This window comes from Monodon monoceros, unplaced genomic scaffold, assembly GCF_005190385.1.
Source record: "Monodon monoceros isolate NGI ecotype Baffin Bay Population unplaced genomic scaffold, NGI_Narwhal_1 Super_Scaffold_5, whole genome shotgun sequence".
Taxonomy (NCBI): domain Eukaryota; kingdom Metazoa; phylum Chordata; class Mammalia; order Artiodactyla; family Monodontidae; genus Monodon; species Monodon monoceros.
Genome location: NW_021703782.1, coordinates 2,220,629 through 2,241,033, shown reverse-complemented (window position 1 = coordinate 2,241,033; position 20,405 = coordinate 2,220,629). Strand labels below are relative to the sequence as shown.

General features: G+C 38.2%; 1 protein-coding gene across 4 annotated transcripts in view; it reads left to right on the top strand.

Annotated features, from left to right (window-relative positions):
- Positions 1 to 18,957, top strand: part of NEK1 (NIMA related kinase 1) — a 212,879-nt gene extending 193,922 nt beyond the window's left edge. For all 4 annotated transcript variants that reach the window (XM_029201660.1, XM_029201661.1, XM_029201662.1 and 1 more), the window contains 4 exons: positions 645 to 853; positions 1,864 to 1,994; positions 2,168 to 2,300; positions 17,717 to 18,957. In XM_029201660.1, the coding sequence (XP_029057493.1) occupies positions 645 to 853; positions 1,864 to 1,994; positions 2,168 to 2,300; positions 17,717 to 17,730 (487 nt within the window). In that variant the 3' untranslated portion in view covers positions 17,731 to 18,957. The remainder of the gene's footprint in view (positions 1 to 644; positions 854 to 1,863; positions 1,995 to 2,167; positions 2,301 to 17,716) is intronic.
- Positions 18,958 to 20,405: the final 1,448 nt, after the last annotated feature.

Genomic DNA, 20,405 nt, shown 5'->3' with positions numbered 1-20,405 from the left:
TTTTGTCATTTATTGACCACGTGGCCTTGACAAGTCACTTGAGCACCTTGATTCATAGTTTCCGTGTTTCTAAAGTGAGTTTTGTATGGATAAAATTTAAATAGTAGGATAAAGAGCTTTAATAACTAAGGTATTATATGAATGTAAGATATTACTTGCATAAATCAGTTCATTTCAGCATCTGTAATTGCACAAAAGTAGAATTAATACTCTGGGCAGTGCCTGGAGGGTAAGACCCCCGCAGTGAGGCTAGTGCCCAGCTGTCGCACATCCACACCAAGATTTTGCTGAACCTTCAAAACTACATGAAAGAAAAATATTTAGTCTGGCTCTTCAATATTGAAGCATTCTTTCAAAACGTAAGGAATTAATAATGTTTATAGTTACATGATTCTCTCTGACAAATCAGAACCATTTTATACAAGTCATCTTCGGGCGTACGTATTCCAGAAGATGTGTTGTGTGCTTTATTTATCAGTTGTGTGGATTCTCATTTCCTTTGTTAAAAACTATGTGTTTTTTCAGATTTCTTTTTACCCACAACGAGTACTTTTAAGTAGAAAGGAGCGCATGTATATGGAGTTGAAGTAAAATTTCAGAAAGGTAAAGTTTTGGTAACGTTCCATTTAATTTTTAATTCTCAGTGTGTTTGAAGAGGCTGACACAGACTTACAAGAGCTCCAGGCCTCCATGGAGCAGCTGCTGCGGGAGCAGCCTGGGGAGGACTACAGCGAGGAGGAGGGGTTGGGCCTGAAGACCAGCGACGCGGAGCAGGCCGCCAACGGCACGGACGCGGGCGATGAGGACGACAGCCCTAGCAGCGAGAGTGCTCTCAACGAGGAGTGGCACTCGGGTGCGTGGTGGCCCACACTGCGAGCAGCGTGTCTCTTTCTGGCCTCCAACACGAGCCCCTTCCAGCCTGAAGTGAGGCTGAAGCCTGTTCTGCGTCGCTGACTTGCGTTCACTCTCTCTTCTCACACAGTCTGCATACATAGTTGTCCCATTTCTTTTCCACTAAAGTATGGAAATGCTTTTTGAAGCATTTTTATCCTATTATCCTCCACTTCTTGACTTATTTTCCTAGTAATAAAGATAGTAACTTAGTTTTCTTAGCCCTTTATGTTTTACAAAGGGCTTCCACATACAGTGCTTAACCAGCAGGGTTAAACTGAAAGAGTTTTTAAAACCTTGACACTTTTTTTTTTGGTTTGGAAACAGCTCCTTGTTCATACCATTGACCCTAAGATGCATAGAAAATTTGTGTATTTAAATAACGATTTATTTGAGAAGAAGAAGTAATGTGAAAAAGAATGATTCTGCATTCATTTTTCTTTTACTAGAATTTTTCAAATTACCTTGGACATGTACATGACATAAAACATATAAAGCATTTATAATACTTTTTAAGTGCCTTCCCAGTTTTATGATATACATCTTAGGTCATCTGTATGCTCGTTCATGTTTTGCCCTATGTTTAATATCAAGTTTTTAAAAATAGAGTTGGTTGCCTCAGTGCAGAACATATGGGTATGCTTTTTCCTTTTTTTTTTTTTTTTTTTTTTTTTAGGTAAATTCAGTGACATCTCTTGCAGTAGTTTTTATTCTAACCTGACTCACTGTTTATGTCTATAAAAGAAAAGATTTCTAAAGTAACATTCCTGTTAAGACAAATTTATATATACATACATTGATTACCTACATAAATGACAAGTATTATAATGACAGAAACTTTATATTGAATGTACAAGTAGTCTACCAATGACAGTATTCACGTGTCACAGGATTTTAATCAGTTACGGTAAGAATTATTTTATTCAGTCTTTTACATCATAAAATGTCTTCTTTTTTATTTATGTTTTTTAGATAACAGTGATGGTGAGATAACTAGTGAATGTGAATACGACAGTGTCTTTAATCATTTAGAGGAACTAAGGCTTCACCTAGAGCAGGAAATAGGCTTCGAAAAGTTCTTTGAGGTTTACGAGAAAATAAAAGTGAGTAAAATGTCACTTAAAGCATTTAATTTTGAAATATGCTCTGTTTGAATTACTAGTGAAATGTCAGTGATTTTTATTGGTCAGTAGACCCATTATAAATAATAAACAAAGTCTCCAATTAGAGGAGGTTAACATTCAAATATTAATGTATATTTGGAAATTTGGTATAGGCTGTTCATGAAGATGAAGATGAAAATATTGAGATTTGTTCAACAGTAGTTCAGAATCTTTTGGGAAATGAACATCAGCATCTTTATTCCAAGATTCTTCATTTAGTTATGGCAGATGGCGCCTATCAAGAAGGTAAGATTTCCTCACATCCTTATATTTTAAATAAATGTGCAAAAAATAAAATGACAAATGTAAATTGATGACGTTATATCACATGCATTTTGGTGAAATCTATATTGGAATTATATGTAGTACTTTGAAGCAATTAACTGTGTCCTTCTTTTTGACTGTTTCTGGCATAAGCTTTTATTGGCTTAAGTTTTTTAAGTCAATATTTTAATTTAATTTGCAAGTAACATTTTGAATGAGATTTTTAAAAAGCCTCCTTATTGGACAGCTCTAGAAATTAGAATACTTTTTTATTAAGGAGGCAGAATTAAATTTTTAGACACATACGTAAGGTTTCTCCTAACTAGAACCAAATGTACTCTCTTCTGTTGAGAGTAAGTAGAGTTCATCTACAGTGATTTGAGGGTAAACCATTTTTATATTTGGAAAATATTTACCAATAGAATCACTCAGAATGTGTTAGGACTTTATTAAAAGTTATTAAAGTTAAAAATGTTTTTCTCCTTAAATTGGTCAAGAGCACTAAGCATGGAACCTAGAGACCAGAGTTACATTCTCGACTCTGACTAGCTGGTCATGACACAAGGTGATTTATTTTGTCTCGAGTTTGTTTCCTTTGCTATCAGATGCAGCATTACCTCCAACCTCATGCACTGTGGTGGATTTTCAGAGTGTTTATGGAGCCCCCGTGGGCCTGGCACTTCATTTCTGTGGCCACTGAAGGGCATGGTCTGTGCTTACATGTTGTGTACAGTTTCCTTGGGAGATAAGACAGATAGATAGGAAAGAAAGTGTAAAACTGTACATAGAAGTGCTCATTCTGAAATGTTTTCAGTGCAGTAGGAATTAGAGAAGGGAGATCAAACTGGGAAAAATGGAAAGAAACATAGAAGGTGTGACTTGTAGGGAAAAGAACAAACCAGCGATTCATTTGTGTTAGGCTTAGACTGACTGTATTAGGAGCTTCCTGTTGAGAATTAGTCTTTGTGGTTGACCCTGTGAAATGTGTAAGAAACTGGAGGAAACAAGTGAAGGTTTCTGAAGTGAAAGGACTGACATAGTGGAAGAGGCAGCGGGAGCACCTGATGGGAACGGTACAGGCAGTTGGCGTGAGTTGGTGAGGACCCGGACTTCGTGTTCAGAGGGGTGTTCAGTTCAGGTATTTCAGAACCAGGGTTTTATTAAAATATTTGACATTTAGACTCATGAAAAATTAAGTCTGCTAAAATCACAGCTCAAGAATGCTTTTTATTTTGGGAGAAACTTTATGGTTATGTAGACTTATTTACATTAACTGTAAGCTCAGCAAAAACTGTTTCTTGAGTTGCTTTAATGGAAGTAAAATTCTTGATAAAATTCTAATAGTTATCGTTAAATTGAAACCAGAAAATCTTCAGGTAGAGTAAGTACTCTTTTTTAAAAATTTTATTTATTTATTTACTTTTGGCTGTGTTGGGTCTTTGTTGCTGTGCGTGGGCTTTCTCTACTTGCGGCAAGCAGGGGCCGCTCTTTGTTGCGGTGTGCGGACTTCTCATTGTGGTGGCTTCTCTTGTTGCGGAGCACAGGCTCTAGGCGTGCAGGCCTCAGTAGTTGTGGCACACGGGCTCAGTAGTTGTGGCTCGCAGACTCTAGAGTGCAGGCTCAGTAGTTGTGGCGCACGGGCTTAGTTGCTCCGTGGCATATGGGATCTTCCTGGACCAGAGCTCGAACCCGTGTCCCCTGCACTGGCAGGCGGATTCTGAACCACTGTGCCACCAGGGAAGCCCAGTAAGTACTCTTATAGGTTCAGACCCCACTGCATTTTCATTACTTTTCTTCTTAAGCTAACAGAATAACTGCCAAGGAGTAGTTCAGGCCATTAGCAGCAAGGAACAGACTGAATGTAAACCAGTCCTTTTTATAAGCCAGCAGGTAGTGCTGCCTGTGTGCTTTGCTATGTAGTAGTTCAGATTATCAGAAATGGCACAAACAGAATCACGTTTTATGCTTATGGTGGTTGCTATGAAACCTATCAGTAGAAATTTAAGGGAGCTCTTCTTTATTAAAAAAAATGTCAAAGGACAATAAAATAATTCCACTTTGGGGAAAAAATATAAGAACGTACTTATCCAAATAAACGTTTAGTGTCTTCAAAGCAGAGATACAGACTTATTCTAATGAAGGTATTCCATTACACAAAGTATCTTGAAACTTCTCTTTCAGAAATTCCCTGACAGCTTATATACCAGATTCTTTTGATTGTCTTTCTTGATACAAGTCTATTCTGAGAGCATTTAATTGTTTTTGGAAAAAGCTTAAAGTTACTTGCAACCAAGTTTAGTGAATGAAGTGGGTAATCAAGATAAATGATATGTGATCTTTTTCAGTAACTTACCATGCAGTAATGAGCCTAATTTGTATAATTAGTTTGTAAACTGATTTGGAATATTTTGAACAAGAATTCATTTCTAGGGCTTCCCTGGTGGCGCAGTGGTTGAGAGTCCGCCTGCCGATGCAGGGGACACGGGTTCCTGCCCCGGTCCGGGAAGATCCCACATGCCGCGGAGCGGCTGGGCCCGTGAGCCACGGCCGCTGAGCCTACGCGTCTGGAGCCTGTGCTCCGCGACGGGAGAGGCCACAGCAGTGAGAGGCCCGCATACCGAAAAAAAAAAAAAAAAAAAAGCATTTCTAAAAATATTTGTCAAAAATTAATACTATTACTTTAAAGGTATGATTTGTAGACTAAAGTCAAGGATTTAAAGTGTTGATGCGTAATTTTGGCAGTATACATTTTCATAAGATTTATTTATATTCCATCTCGTTCCCCCCAAAAAGGTTTAATTACATGATATATAGTGCAATGTATATATATGTGTGTGTGTGTTTATACACACATACACACAGAACAAACTGAAATTAAGTTAAAAACAAGTGTTTGGGAAAGTCAACATATCAGGCAAATGAATAACTCAGGCAAATGAGTGCAAGCAATATAATATTAAGCCAAGTTGAAGTAGGAACAGAAAGTTCGTGGTCGAAGTGTCTCTACAATTTGGGAAGATAGTTCACAAATTTGGTGCTGAGATTTGTAGCAAAGCAGGAAACCTAACTAATAACTTGAGACGAAATATGTCCGTTACTCAGAGGACAGCTCTTTTTGGTATTGAAACAAAGGAAAAATGTCCAGTGATTCTTCTAAAAAGGAGACTATGATACAGTGTTCCTCAAACTCGGGTAGCATGTAGAGTCCTCTAAAGGGGAAAATACTTTTTCAGACTCCAAGAATCTAAGTCCATAGACCTCAGTGAAAAACTGAAGTCTTAGTGTTTGCAAATGTCTGTCAGTTGTGTTTATTACTATAAAACATGGGGGGTTTTAATATATATATAAAATATTTTTATCAAAATGAATATATAAAATATAAACATTATCTGGAACTTGTATATTCCTGATTTAATTGAAATCTTGGACACCGTTTTATAAAACAGCCCTGTTATGGCCTGAAAACATTCTCAGTAACTTTTACAATATTTGGATTTCATAGGACCCTTTCTCATAATATGGCATGTGGAAGTTAATGGCATGAGGCCAGAAAAATGATTGTATTTGAGTGAATCTGTGGAGAGTATCAGACTAGTTCTGTTCATACTCAGACTGCATCCTTCGGGCAGTTCTCACAAGTATCGTTTCAAGATGCTTTCCATGAGTAGTCAGCAACAGTGTGCTTGGGAGTTAGTGTTGCTTGACAGGTATTTGGAAAACTTGCCCCTTCCTTGGAGAAAAAGCACAGTCAGCTGAGCCATGAGGTAGAATTGACACCGTCCTGTGACAGCTGAGTGGTTTCAGAAGGACACATGCCTACACAGAAGGCCATTCCCCTGCAAAACACCACCAATCATGCCGGCTAATGCACTCCTCAAGAAGCAGTACCAGGTTTACTCTACCACACAAATGAAAGGGCACGAGGACCCCAAGTTCTGGATCATAAAGCCTGCAGTAATTCCTTTAGCCTGGAAAAAAAGGTAAAGCAGCTAAACATATCAACTCACTAAGCTGGTTGTAAAATGTATATTGAATTCTCTAAATCAGCCATCCCCAACTTTTATGGCGCCAGGGACCGGTTTCGTGGAAGACAGTTTTTCCACAGAGTGGGGAGTGGGGTGGGAATTGTTTGGGGATGAAACAAGCGCATTACATTTATTGTGCACTTTATTTCTATTATTATTACATTGTAATATATAATGAAATAATTATACAACTCACCATAATGCAGAATCAGTGGGAGCCCTGAGCTTGTTTTCCTGCAACTAGATGGTCCCATGTGGGGGTGATGGGATACAGTGACACCCGAAGTGTGTTGCTTATGTCCAGTCTACCCCGTTAGATGCAGCTTAATTGTCACTTGCCACTCACTGATAGGGTTTTGGTGTGAGTCTGCAAGCAAGGGATTTTTGTTGTTGTTGTTGTGGTACGTGGGTCTCTCACTGTTGTGGCCTCTCCCGTTGTGGAGCACAGGCTCAGCGGCCATGACTCACGGGCCTAGCCACTGTGCGGCATGTGGGATCTTCCCGGACCAGGGCACGAACCCGTGTCCCCTGCATCGGCAGGCGGACTCTCAACCACTGCACCACCAGGGAAGCCCTGTTTCTTATATATTTTATACAGAGTAGCTTGTATCTCTTAATCCCATGCCCCTAATTTGCCCTTCCCCCCTTCCCTTTCCCCTTTGGTAGCCACTAGTTTGTTTATTGTATCTGTGAGTCTGTTTCTTTTTTGCATGAATATTCATTTGTATTATTTTTAAAGATTCCAAAATAAGTGGTATCATGGACTAGTAGACTTTCTCTGTGTGACTGCTTTCACTAAGCATATTCTGTAGGTCCATCCGCATTGCTGCAAATGGCAGGATTTCATTCTTTTTTATGGCTGAGTAATATTCCATTGTATATATGTACCACATCCTCTTTATCCATTCATATGTTGATGGACGTTTAGTTTGCTTCCATATCTTGGCTATTGTAAATAATGGTGCTATGAACTTTGGGGTGCACGTATCTTTTTTGAATCAGTGTTTTTGTTTTTTTTCAGGATATATACCCAAGAATAGAATACTGGATCATATGGTAGTTCTGTTTTTAGTTTTTTCCATATTGACTGCACCAATTTACATTCCCACCAACAGTGTACAAGCGTTCCGTTTTCTTCACATTCTCTCCAACATTTGTTATTTGTAGGCTTTTTGGTGATGGCAGGTGATGAGATGATATCTCGTTTTGATTTGCATTTCTCTAGTAATTAGTGACATTGGACATCTTTTCATGTGTGTTAGGCATCTGTATGTCTTTGGAAAATGTCTAGTCAGGACTTCTGCCCATTTATTTATTTATTTATTTTGCGGTACGCTGGCCTCTCACTGCTGTGGCCTCTCCTGTTGCGGAGCAGAGGCTCTGGACGCACAGGCTCAGTGGCCATGGCTCACGGGCCCAGCCGCTTCATGGCATGTGGGATCCTCCCAGACCGGGGCATGAACCCGCGTCCCCTGCATCGGCAGGTGGACTCTCAACCACTGCGCCACCAGGGAAGCCCCTGCCCATTTATTTATTTGTTTTTTAATTTATGGCTGTGTTGTGTCTTAGTTGTGGCACACGGGAGTCTTCGTTGAGGTGTGTGGGATCTTCCATTGCAGCGCAGGCTCTTTGTTGTGGCACGCAGACTCCAGAGTGCACAGGCTCTGTAGTTTGCGGCACGTGGGCTCTCTCACTGGGGCACACGAGCTCAGTAGGTGTGGTGCGCGGGCTTAGTTGCCCCATGGCATGTGGGATCTTAGTTCACTGACCAGGTATCAAACCCACGTCCCCTGCATTGGAAGGCAAATTCTTTACCACTGGACTACCAGGGAACTCCCTCTACTGCCCATTTTTGGTTAGGTTGATTTTTGGTTTGGGGTTTGTTTTATATTGAGTTGTATGAGCTGTTTATATACTTTGGATATTAATCCCTTGTTAGTGATATCATTTGCAATATTTTCTCCCATTCCAAAGGTTGTGTTTTTGTTTTGCTGGTGGTTTCCTTTGCTGTGCAAAAAGCTTTTAAGTTTAATTAGGTCCATTTGTTTATTTTTGCTTTTATTTCTTTTGCCTTAGGAGATGGATCCAAAAAAATATTGCTATGATTTATGTCAGGAGTGCTCTATGTTCTCTTCTATGAGTCTTATGGTTTCAGGTTTAACGTTTAGGTTTTTAATCCATTTTGAGTTTATTTTTGTATATGGTGTGAGGAAATGCTCTAATCTCATTCTTTTACATGCATCTGTCCAGTTTTCCCAGCACTACTCCTTGAAGAGAATGTCTTTCTCCATTATATGTTCTTACCTCCTTTGTCATAGATTAATTGACCGTAGGTGTGTGGGTTTGTTTTTGGACTCTCTATTCTGTTCCATTGATCTATATGTCTGTTTTTGTGCCAACACCACACTGTTTTGATTACTGTAACTTCGTAGTAGACAGTAAGCCCCCTACATATGAATGAGTTCTGTTCTGAGAGCACATTCGTAAGTCCAGTTTGTTCATAAGTCCAACAAAGTTAGCCTAGGTACCCAAATAACACAGTCGGCTATATAGTACTGTACCACAATAGTTTTATAATACTTTTCACAAAAATAATATGTAAAAAACAAAGAATCACAAAAAATAAAATATTTTTAATCTTATAGTATAGTACCTTGAAAAGTACAGTAGTCCAGTACAACAGCTGGCATCCAGGGGCTGGCATCGAGTGAATAGGCAAGAAGAGCTACTAACTGGAGGAGGGAGAGGCAGTGGGAGATGGCAGAGCTGAAAGATCATCAGCAATAGAAGACAGAGAGCAAGCTGCAGTTTCACTCATGCCTGACGTTGATGGCACAGGTTCTGCTTCCTTGCTGGATTCAGTTCTATCTACCCTCTTGAAAAAACGATCCAATGATGTCTGTGTAGTAGCTCTTTTTGTCTCATCATAGATGACATGGTATCACTGGATTGCATTCTGAATGGCTGCTGCAACCTTCATGTACCATTCTATGTTTGGGTCCTGAGCCTCAGAGACTAACAGTGCTTCCTCAAACAAAGAGAATCCCCTTACCATTTCCTGCATCGTGAATCTCTTCGGTTCTTCAGTTACTTCTTCCTCTTGTAGCTCCACTCTCTCAATTATTTTCACTTTTCTTTCCATTGTTATCGCTTGGCACTTCTTAGCCATACCAGCTACACACCGCTGCGTTTACGTGTGCTTTCTGGGCTTGAAATATACTGTATTACTGTACTCTATACAGTACTGTACAGTAGCGTACACAAAAGCACAACCACTTATAGAGGATGCATACATGTGACAATGTACACCAGACATGTGAACTAACTTATGTGATTGGACATGAGAACGCATGTTTGCATCTTTGAAAGTTTGCAACTTGAAGATTTATATGTAGGGGACTTACTGTAGTCTGAAGTCTGGGAGGGAGATAGCCTCCAGCTTTGTTTTTTTTTTCCTCACGATTGCTTTGGCAATTCAGGGTCTTTTGTGGTTCCATATGAATTTTTGGATTATTTGTTCTAGTTCTAGGGAAAATGTCATGGGTATTTTGATAGAGATTGCATTAAATCTGTAGACTGCTTTGGCTAGTATGCCATTTAACAATATTAATTCTTCCAATCCAAGAGCACAGGATATCTTTCTATTTCTTTGTATTATCTTCAGTTTCCTTCATAACTGTTTTACAGTTTTCAGTGTATAGGTCGTTCACCTCCTTGGTTAAGTTTATTCCTGTGTATTTTATTCTTTTTGATGTGATTTTAAACAGGATTTTTTTTCTCTTTCTGATGATTTATTATTAATGTTTAGAAAAGCAACAGATTTCTATATGTTAATCTTGTATCCTGCAACTTTGCTGAATTCATTTATTAGTTCTAATAGTTTTGGTGGGGAGACTAGTGTTTTCTTATATAAAGTATCATGTCATCTGCAAGAAGTGATAGTTTTACTTCTTCCCTTCCAATTTGGATGCCTTTTATGTCTTTTTCTTGTCTGATTGCTGTGGCTAGGGCTTCTAACACTATGTAAATAGAAGTGGCAAGAGTGGGCATCCTTGTCTAGTTCCTGAATATAGAGGAAAAGCTTTCAGCTTTTCACTGTTGAGTGTGATATTAGCTGTGGGTTTGTGATAAATGGCCCTTATCATGTTGAGATGAGTTCCCTTTATACATACCTTGATGGAAATTTTTATCATGAATGGATGTTGAATTTTCTTAAATGCTTTCTGCACCTATTGAGATGATCATGTGATTTTTTTTTATGCTTCCCTTTGTTAATGTGGTGCTGTCACATTCGTAGATTTGCAAATGTTGAACCATCCTTGCATCCTGAGAATAAATCCAACATGATCGTGGTGTATGATCCTTTTTATATATTTTTGGATTTGGTTTGCTAATATTTTGTTGAGGAGGTTTTTTTTTTTTTTTTTTTTTTGCGGTTCACGGGCCTCTCACTGTTGTGGCCTCTCCCGTTGCGGAGCGCAGGCTCAGCGGCCATGGCTCATGGGCCCATCCACTCTGCGGCATGTGGGGTCTTCCCAGACCAGGGCACAAACCCTTGTCCCCTGCATCGGCAGGTGGACTCTCAACCACTGCGCCACCAGGGAAGCCTTGTTGAGGAGTTTTGCATCTATATTCATCAAAGAGATTGCCCTGTAACCTTCTTTTCTTGTAGTGCCTTTGTCTGGTATTGGTATCAGGGTGATGGTGGCCTCGTAGAATAAATTTGGGAGCATCCCATCCTCTTTAATTTTTTGGAATAGTTTGTGAAGGATAGCTATTATTTCTTTATATGTTTAGTAGAATTTCCCTGTGAAGCCCTCTGGTCCGGGACTTTTGTTGGCTGGGAGGTTTTCTTTATTACAAATTCAGTTTCACTACTAGTGATTGATCTGTTCAGATTGTTTCTTCTTGATTCAGTCTTGACAGGTTGTGTGTTGCTAGAAATTTGTCCATTTCTTCTGTTCAATTTGTTGGCATATCTGTTCGTAGTAGTATGATTTTTTTGTTACCTCTGTGGCATTGGTTGTTATTTCTTCACTTTCATTTTGTTTATTTGGGTCCTCTTTTTTTTTCTTTTTGAGCCTCGCTAAAGGTTTATTAACTTTCTTTATCAAAAAGAGTTATCAAGGGCTTCCCTGGTGGCACAGTGGTTGAGAGTCCGCCTGCCAATGCAGGGGACACGGGTTCGTGCCCCGGTCCAGGAGGATCCCACATGCCGTGGAGCTGCTGGGCCTGGGAGCCATGGCCGCTGGGTCTGCACATCTGGAGCCTGTGCTCCACGGCAGGAGAGGCCACAACAGTGAGAGGCCCGCATACCGCAAAAAAATAAAAAATTATCAAAAATCAACTCTTAGTTTCATTAATCTTTTCTGTCTTTTTTTTTTTTGGTCTCTATTTTATTTATTTTCTTTATATTTTTTCCTACCTTTTGCTGACTTTGGGCTTTGTTTGTACTTCTTTTTCTAATTCCTTTAGGTGGTAGGTTAGGTTGTGTTTTTGAAGTTTTTCCTATTTCTTGAGGAAGGCCTGTATGCCTATGAACTTTCCTCTTAGAACTGCTTTTGCTGCATCCATAAGGTTTTGGAATGTTGTGTTTTTATTTTCATTTGTCTTGAGGTGTTTTCTGATTTCCTCTTTGATTTCTTCATCGACCCATTGGGTTTTTAGTAGCATGTTGTTTGGTCTCCATGTGTTTGTTCTTTTCCCTGTTTTCTTTCTGTAATTGATATATGGCTTGATATAATTTCTATCCTAAATTTGTTGAGACTTGTTTTGTGGCCTAGCATGTGATCTATCCTGGAGAATGTTCCATGGGCACTTGAAAAGAATATGTACTCTGCCGTTTTTGGATGTAAAGTCCTATAGAGATCTGTTAAGACCAACTAGTCTATTGAGCTATTTAAGACCACTGTTGCCTATTGATTTTCTGTCTGGATGATCTGTCCATTGATGTAAGTGGGGTGTTAAAGTCCCCTACTATTATTGTAGTGTTGTCAGTTTCTCCCTTTATGTCTGTTAGTTTTTGCTTTATATATTTAGGTGCTCCTATATTGGGTGCGTGTATGTTAAGTAATGTAATATTCTCTTCTTGTATTGATCCATTTATTGTTATAATATCTTTCTTTATGGCCTTTGTTTTAAAGTCTATTTTTGTCTGATATATGTATTGCTACCCGCACTTTCTTGTCTTTTCCATTTGCATGACATATCTTTTTCCATCCCCTCACTTTCAATCTGTGTTTGCTTTTAGCCCTGAAGTGTCTCTCTTGTAGGCAACATACTGAAGGGCCTTGGTTTTGGGTTTTTTTTTTAAATCTAATCAGCTACCCTATGTCTTTTGATGAGAGCATTTAATCCATTGATATTTAAAGTACTTAATTGATAGGTGTGTACTTACTGTTTTCTTTTTTCTGGCTGTTGTAATTCTCTGTTTTCTGGCTGTTGTAGTTCTTACTGTTTTCTGGCTGTTGTAGTTCTTCTCTGTTAATTTCTTCTCTTATGGTTTGATGATTTTCTTTAGTGGTATGCTGTGTTTTTTTCTTTTTGATTTTTGTGTATCTATTGTAGGGTTTGATTTGTGGTTACCATGGGATTCATATATGTTGGCATGTTGACTCATAATTATATCTACGTGTTTTAAACTGCTAGTCATTTAGGTTCAAAGGTATTCCAAAAGAGCTACATTTTTTACTCCATCTCCCACATTTTGTGTTTTTTATGTCATATGTTACATATTCTTGCTTATCCCTTAACTGTTCGTTGTAATTATAGTTGCTTTTAACATTTTTTTTGTCTTTCAACCTATGTACTGGCTTAAGTGGTTGATCTTCAATCCTTACTATATACTTGCCTTTCCTAGTCGTATTTTCCCTTTCTTATAGGTTTTTACTTCTTTTCCATTTAGAGGACACAGTTCACCATTCTTTTTAGAGTCAGTTTAGTATTGCTGTATTTGTTTAATTTTTGCTTGTTGGAGAAATTCTTTCTCTCTCCTTCTGTTCTAAATGATAATCTTTCTGAGTGGAGTGTCCTGGGTTGCAAGTTTTTCCCTTTCAGCACTTTGAATATATATTGCCACTCCCTTCTGGCCTGCAAAGTTTCTGCAGAGAAATCAGCTGATAGCCTTATGGGGGTTCCCTTTTATATAACTCTTTGTTTTTCTCTTGCTGCCTTTAGAATCCTCTCTTTATCTTTAACTTTTGCCATTTTAATTATGATAGGTCTTTGTGTGGGTCCATTTGGGTTCATCTCGTTTGGAACACTCTGTGCTTCCTGTACCTGGATATCTATATTCTTCTACAGGTTTGGGAATTTTTCAGCCATAATTTCCTCACATACGTTTTTGATCCCCTTCTCTCTCTCTTCTCCTTCTGGGACTCCTATAATGTGAATGTTGGAACACCTAATGCTATCTCAAATATCTCTTAAACAAACTTTTTTAAATGAAAGCAATTTTTCTTTCTCTTGTTCTGATTGGGTGGTTTCCATTGTTCAGTTATATCTTCCAGATCACTTGTGCAGTCTTCTGTATCACTTAGTGATTCATTTCTTTATAGTGTGTTTTTATTTCAGCTGTTGTATTATTCATTTCTGATTGGCCCTTTTCTATATTTTCTAGTTCTTCATTAAAATGTTCAGCGTTTAGATCAATTCTTTTCCCTAATTCAGTTAACATTTTCTTTACTAATGTTTTGAATTTTTTATCTGGAAAATTATTTATTTCTATTTCATTATTTATCCAGAGTTTTCTCTTACTCTTTGAATTGAGAGCAGTTCCTCTGCCTTTTCTTTCTTTTTTTTCCTATTTTTAAATTTTTTATTGACTGTAGTTGATTTACATTGTTGTTTTAATTTCTGCTGTACAGCAAAGTGATTCAGTTATATATATATATATATATATATATATATATATATATATATATACACACACACATTATTTTTTTATATTCTTTTCCATTATGGTTTTTCCCTGGATATTGAATATAGTTCCCTGTGCTGTACAGTAGGACCTTGTTGTTTATCCATTCTATATATAATAGTTTGCATCTGCTAACCCCAAATTCCTAATCCATCCCTCCTCACCACCCCACCTTGGCAACCACATGGCTGTACTCTATGTCTGTGAGTCTGCTTCTGTTTCATGGATAAGTTCATGTGTGTCATATTTTAGATTCCACATATAAGTGATATCATTTGGTACCACTTGAGTAAGTGCCAACAGTGGCACCTGCTGCCCCACCCAGCTCTGCCTCAGGCCTGGGTCACCTCTGTGTCCCAAGGTTCAGTCTCTTCCCCAGTCCTGGCTACCCCAGTTCCAGTGCTACACTGTGGCTTGGAGTGAATGGGGCTGGAGAATTGGCTCTGCTTGGGCTGGGGTTGTGTGATGAGGTGGTCCCGGGAAGAACCTCAGCCGTTAGAGCACACCTCTCTCTGCACTGCCTCTGGGGCCAACACTCGAGCTCCTCACAACTGGACTCCAGACTTCTGCAGCCCTTGTATTTGTCACAGCATCTTCCAGCCAGCCAACAGGGCTTGTGTCCTCTGCCTAGGACCCCAGGACTGGGACGCCCAGTCTGTGGCTCGACCCGCTCACTCCCCAAGGCAAGTGTCCATCGCTGCAGTCTCTCTTTTCCTCTGAGTCCCCTCCCAGGGGCACAGGTCACGACCTGATCTCTCTTCTTCCCATCATACCAGATTCTCTGAGAATCTTTCTTACAGCCTTGGTTGTACAGCAATCCAGCTAGTTTCCAGTTTGTTTTCAGTGAGAATTGTTCCACATGTAGATGTATTTTTAATGTGTTCCTGGTGCGGGTGATGGTGAGCTCCACATCCTCTTACTCTGCCATCTTGATCTCTCCCTTTAGAGTCCTTCTTATTCGAAATTCTTATACTGCATATCTAGCTGTCTTTCCCCAGACTGTCGTCTTTTAGGCCACATCTTAGGAGATAACAGTAAAACCATGTCATCTGCATATGGTGCTTAGACACTTTTATTTTCTGTGTTGGTGGGGCGTAATGAGGGAGGGGATGAATAATGATATGTCGTACACCCAGTAGTGGTATCAGGGGCATTAAGTTAGAAGTTAAAAAGATTTTCTACAACACATTTCTGTTTTATTTAATGAGAAATTATGTGAGTCCTCAAAAGTCAGCCTGAACTATTCAACTCCCCCAGCTGTTACAGTGCAGGTTTGGTAAGCACCCACAGTATACAACTCCCCTGTCATAGTGCAGGTGTGGTAAGCACCTACAGTATACAGCTCCCCTGACTGTGACAGTACAGGTTTGGAAAGCGCCTACAGTATACAACACCCCCATACTGTCACAGTGCAGGTTTGGTAACCGCCTATAGTATACAACACCCCCATACTGTCACAGTGCAGGTTTGGTAACCGCCTATAGTATACAACACTCTCATACTGTCACAGTGCAGGTTTGGTAAGCACCTACAGTATACAACTCCCCTGTCACTGTGCAGATGTGGTAAGAACCCACTGTATACAACTCCCTCATATTGTCACATTGCAGATTTGCTAAATGCCTACAGGTGTAGCAATTGGTAAAATTAATGCCACTTACTCTTTAGCTAGGTACTAGCTAGTCTAGAGTCAGAGATCAAATAGAGATAGTACAATGTGTGAACTGCTTTATATTATTCCTAAAAAATTTATTCTTTAAGGAGAGGAGGAGCCAAGTGTAGACAGTCATAGAATGGCAAAGGCCAGCAGGTCCTCGTGTAGAACATTGATCTTAGCAGTCCATACTTGTAAACGGCTAAGAAGGAAACAAAGACCTTCCTTGTACATTTATTTTAGATAGAATATTGTGCTATTTATGTGATGAGATTCTGTACACCAGTTATAGTGAAGGAATGAAATTTTCATCTATCACTTGGATAAGCCCCACCAATATGATGAGTTGATTAAGTAGTACATGATACCATTTATATAATGTTTAACAGCAATTTTATTTAAATGTGCATATATGTAATAAAAATAAAAAGCCATGGGAAGGAAGGGGACACATCAATTTCAGGATACTGATAACACCCCTCAGCAGGAGGAGAAGGCAATAAGATGGGAAAAGGGTGCTGTCTCTCTTTAATGTGTTTTTCTTGAATCAGTTATCCAAACCAGTGTGGCCAAAAGTTAACTTTTACTAATTCTAGGTATTAGGTACCTGTGTGTTCATTAGTTTATTCTCTGTACTTTTCTGTTTGAAACAGTTTGTTATTGTAAAAAAAATAAGTAAATTATAGTACACAGCAATAAGTGTAACACTGAAAGCAATAAAACATGTTGTATAAAGTGATGGTCCAGCTATATTGGAAGAAATAAAGTGTCAGGATAATTCTTCCCAGGGGAGAGGACGTCAGAGCTGGATTTTGAAAGATAAGTGGGGATTTATCCCCCAAGGTATATGTCTCCTTGTACATAGAGGGGTGCCAGCTGTTGTACTACAGGAACTGTAAGCTCTTCAGTGTTACTAGAGCATTTATTATGGGGATAGCTGGGGAAGATGGGCAATGGAAGTAGACAAGGCTAGAAGTACTTAAAAGACCAGATCCTGAAGGGCATTGCAGTCCACATAAGGAGCACAGGTTCTGTCCTAAGCCTGTGGGGAGCTCGTGAGGGGTTTCAAGCAGTGCAGTGATTAGAGATGACACTTCGATTTTAACGGAAGAGCTTTCTGGAGTGTGAAGATAGTGACTGTTATGTAAGGTTAAATTAAGCAGTCTGTTTAATTCATTCCACAGTGTTTTTTTAGACTAATGAAAATTGGAGATAACTAGAATGTCTATAAACAGAAATGGTTAATTTAAATATACCATATCTGTAAAGAAAATACTACACAGCCATTGAAACTGACATGGAATATATCTATGATTTATTCATTTTTAACATTTTATTGTAAAATTTTTATCATATGAAAATGTTGAAAAAACTTCAGTTACCACCCATATGCCCACCATCTAGATTCTTCCATTAACATTTTATAATCTTGCTTTATCACTTATTTGTCCATCTTTCCAACCATTATGTGTTTCAAAGGGAAAAACTCGAGTCTCAGAACTGCATCTTGTAATTTTTTAAAACATATTTGTGTATGCATAAGTAAGCAATCTGGGAAGATTTATATAAAACTATTAGCTTTGGTTGTCTTTGGCTGTTAGGTGATTTTTGCTTCCCACTTAATTCTTTATTGTACTGTCTGAATATTTTACATTGAGTTTGTGATATTGTAATAAAAACTACATTTAAAACTGCAGTAAGGCTCTTCTCCTTTAGTGCGACAGAGAATGAGTTTTTTACTAAGTAAATACATAGAGCTTGATTTGCAATGAATGAATTAAATTTTTTTCTTTTTGTACAGATAATGATGAATAATGCTCAGAACGTTTACTCCTCAACGGAATGAAAGCATTTAAATTTTGGCTCATCAGAATAACAAGCTTCAGTGGGAAATATAGCGATTTTTTATAAATGAAATATTAGATTTAAAATGAGCATGCTGATTACATGAAAATGATGGAGAAACATGCCATTTTTCAATTAAGATTCTAGTTTTTTATCTATTTTATTTTGTTTATTGAGTTCTATAGTTATCTCCTACAGAATATATACTTTATTAAATGTTCCAACCAAAGTGTAAGACACAGTGATCCAGACTGGACTCAATGGCTTTGAAGAAGGTGTACCATGCAGCAAGGTAATTTTTACTTTCAGCAAATGTCTTTAAGTTGAAAGAGTAACTTCTGTTGTGAAAGACCTGCCTTTGCTTTTTCAATTATGCATTTAAGCATGACCCTTTTTTCTGTCTACTTGTTTTCATGGCCAGCAATTCTAGATTAAATAACCTTGTCAAGGGCTCTATTTAAATCTTAACATTTCGAAGATGGAACTTTTAGCTTTAAAGTTTATATTCTCAGTCCTTTTTCAACCAGAGTGTCTCCTGAACTAGCTGAATGGAAACAGGCTATAAAAACAGTCTTAGAAGTCATTGAAAAATTTGATTACAAAAGAATAGCAAAAATATATTTCCTGATATTGAAAAAGGTAGTTAATTACTTTTGTTTCTTTTTGAGGACCAGAACAAGGAAGACTATATCTAAAAATTAGTCTGTGAATTTTAACATTGATCTAGCATATAACATAAAGTTGCCCTTTTGGTTTTCAGCTTCCTCTCATGCATGTGCTTTTTAATTGAGATTCAAAAGGAGAAATGAATCATTTTTATTTTGACAGTGTGACAGTTTTGGTAACTAGTATTCCAAAGGGGGGAAATGTTTACCTCTTTCAATATCATTAGGAGAAGATTTTGTTAGGTCAATAAGACAGTGGTCACACAGCTTCAATTGCAGTATGCCAGGTATTACATCATTAGAGATGTCTGAAGTCCAGATGCTTTTAGTAATAAAAGCAGAATTTTGGAAACTCTGAGAACAAAGAAGCCTTATTGGCATTATCTGTAATTTGAACAGAAAAATCATATGTTGCAGCACTATCAGTAGTATGCTGAATTAATTATGTATATTATTTCTAACATCCAAAGCTAAATACTTGATTTTTATATGTTTGTTTATTTTATGATACTGCTATTAAATTTTTATTCTCTACCTGAAGTACACTATTGGTTGTCTTTTATTTAATAGCACTGTTATTAATAGAATGCTTTTACAGAGAGCTGAGAATACTTTGGATTATTTTACCTGAACATTTTAATTTTTTTTTCAATAGAAGAATATTTGAATTCTGTACTTTAATTCTCTACAGTCTTAAATGATGATAATGATTTGTGGGAGTGAGTATTTTTAAATTCTTAACCTAGAAATGCAAGTAGGAGTATAACACAGTAGAAAGAGTTGTTTAGCCATATTTCAAAAGATGTCATCTATACAAGAATAGGAGTGACAAATAGGATATGTGCCATCTTCAGTCAATTGGTAGTGAGTGGCTCTGGGGTGTTATTATGGAAAGGTTGTCTGCCAGTGGTAAAGAGGGTTTTTATTGTGCAGTAAGTTCTATTGTAGGTGTTGGAGGAGGAACATGGAAGTATCTATAGATTCATAGAATGTTAGAGCGAGCGAGGGCTATCAGGATAATTTAGTGTTACCTACATTTCTCAGGTGAGGACACTGAGTTGTCACATGAGTGCATTCACTTGTGTAGATGGCCAGGGTCAGACCAGTTCCTGGCCTTACCCTGTGCTATTACTTCCACATTCTTTTAAAATTTATCTCCTCTAGAGAGTGAAAAAGAATAGATTTAATAGGAAAAGGTACATTTAGAATTAATGCATTAAGAATTCTGCAGAGATGTTCTGTTTCTGGGAGCAGCACACTATTCTAATTTACCTCGCTGTTGAAAACAACTCATAAATGTTAAATAAAGTTGGCTTTTTATCCATAAATTAGCATGTACTCTACCCTTTATCACTTCATTGATGGATCTTTCAAGATTGCTTATGTATGTGTGTGTTTAATATATACCTGAAAACAGAAGAGGTAAAAAGATGAATTGCAAGGCCATCACTTTGGAGAAAGCCTCAACCCAGAGATGACTGGAATATTGGAGAATAAATAAGCACTTTTGACTGGAGAATATGTCCAGTGCCTCTCACTTGGGTAGAATGGGCTCATGGAGCAAAGGTGCAAAAGGTAAGGCCAAGCATCCACCACACTGGAGAATCGTGTAGGAAACCCTGTGTCAAGGTAACACTCCAGAAGGCTACATCCTCACAATCAATGAGAACCCCAAACTCAGGGACTGTCAGAAGAGAAGAGGACCAAAAATCCCCTGGAGGTTATAGCCACAAACCAGCCATCAACTGGTTTTGTATCTTGAGGAACACAACCTGGGTGGGTCGGGGAATTTAGACTCAAACATAATTTAAGGTGGTTCCCAATTGGTAGTGCCCCGTGAATGCAGAAGAAGCCATTCCAGTGCCTCTCTGAAGGAAGGCACATTTCTTTCGTGTCTTGAAAAGCACCATAAATAACATTTTAAGAGCAATGATAAACACAGAGTTAAAAATATAATAGTACACAAGAAATCAAGACAAT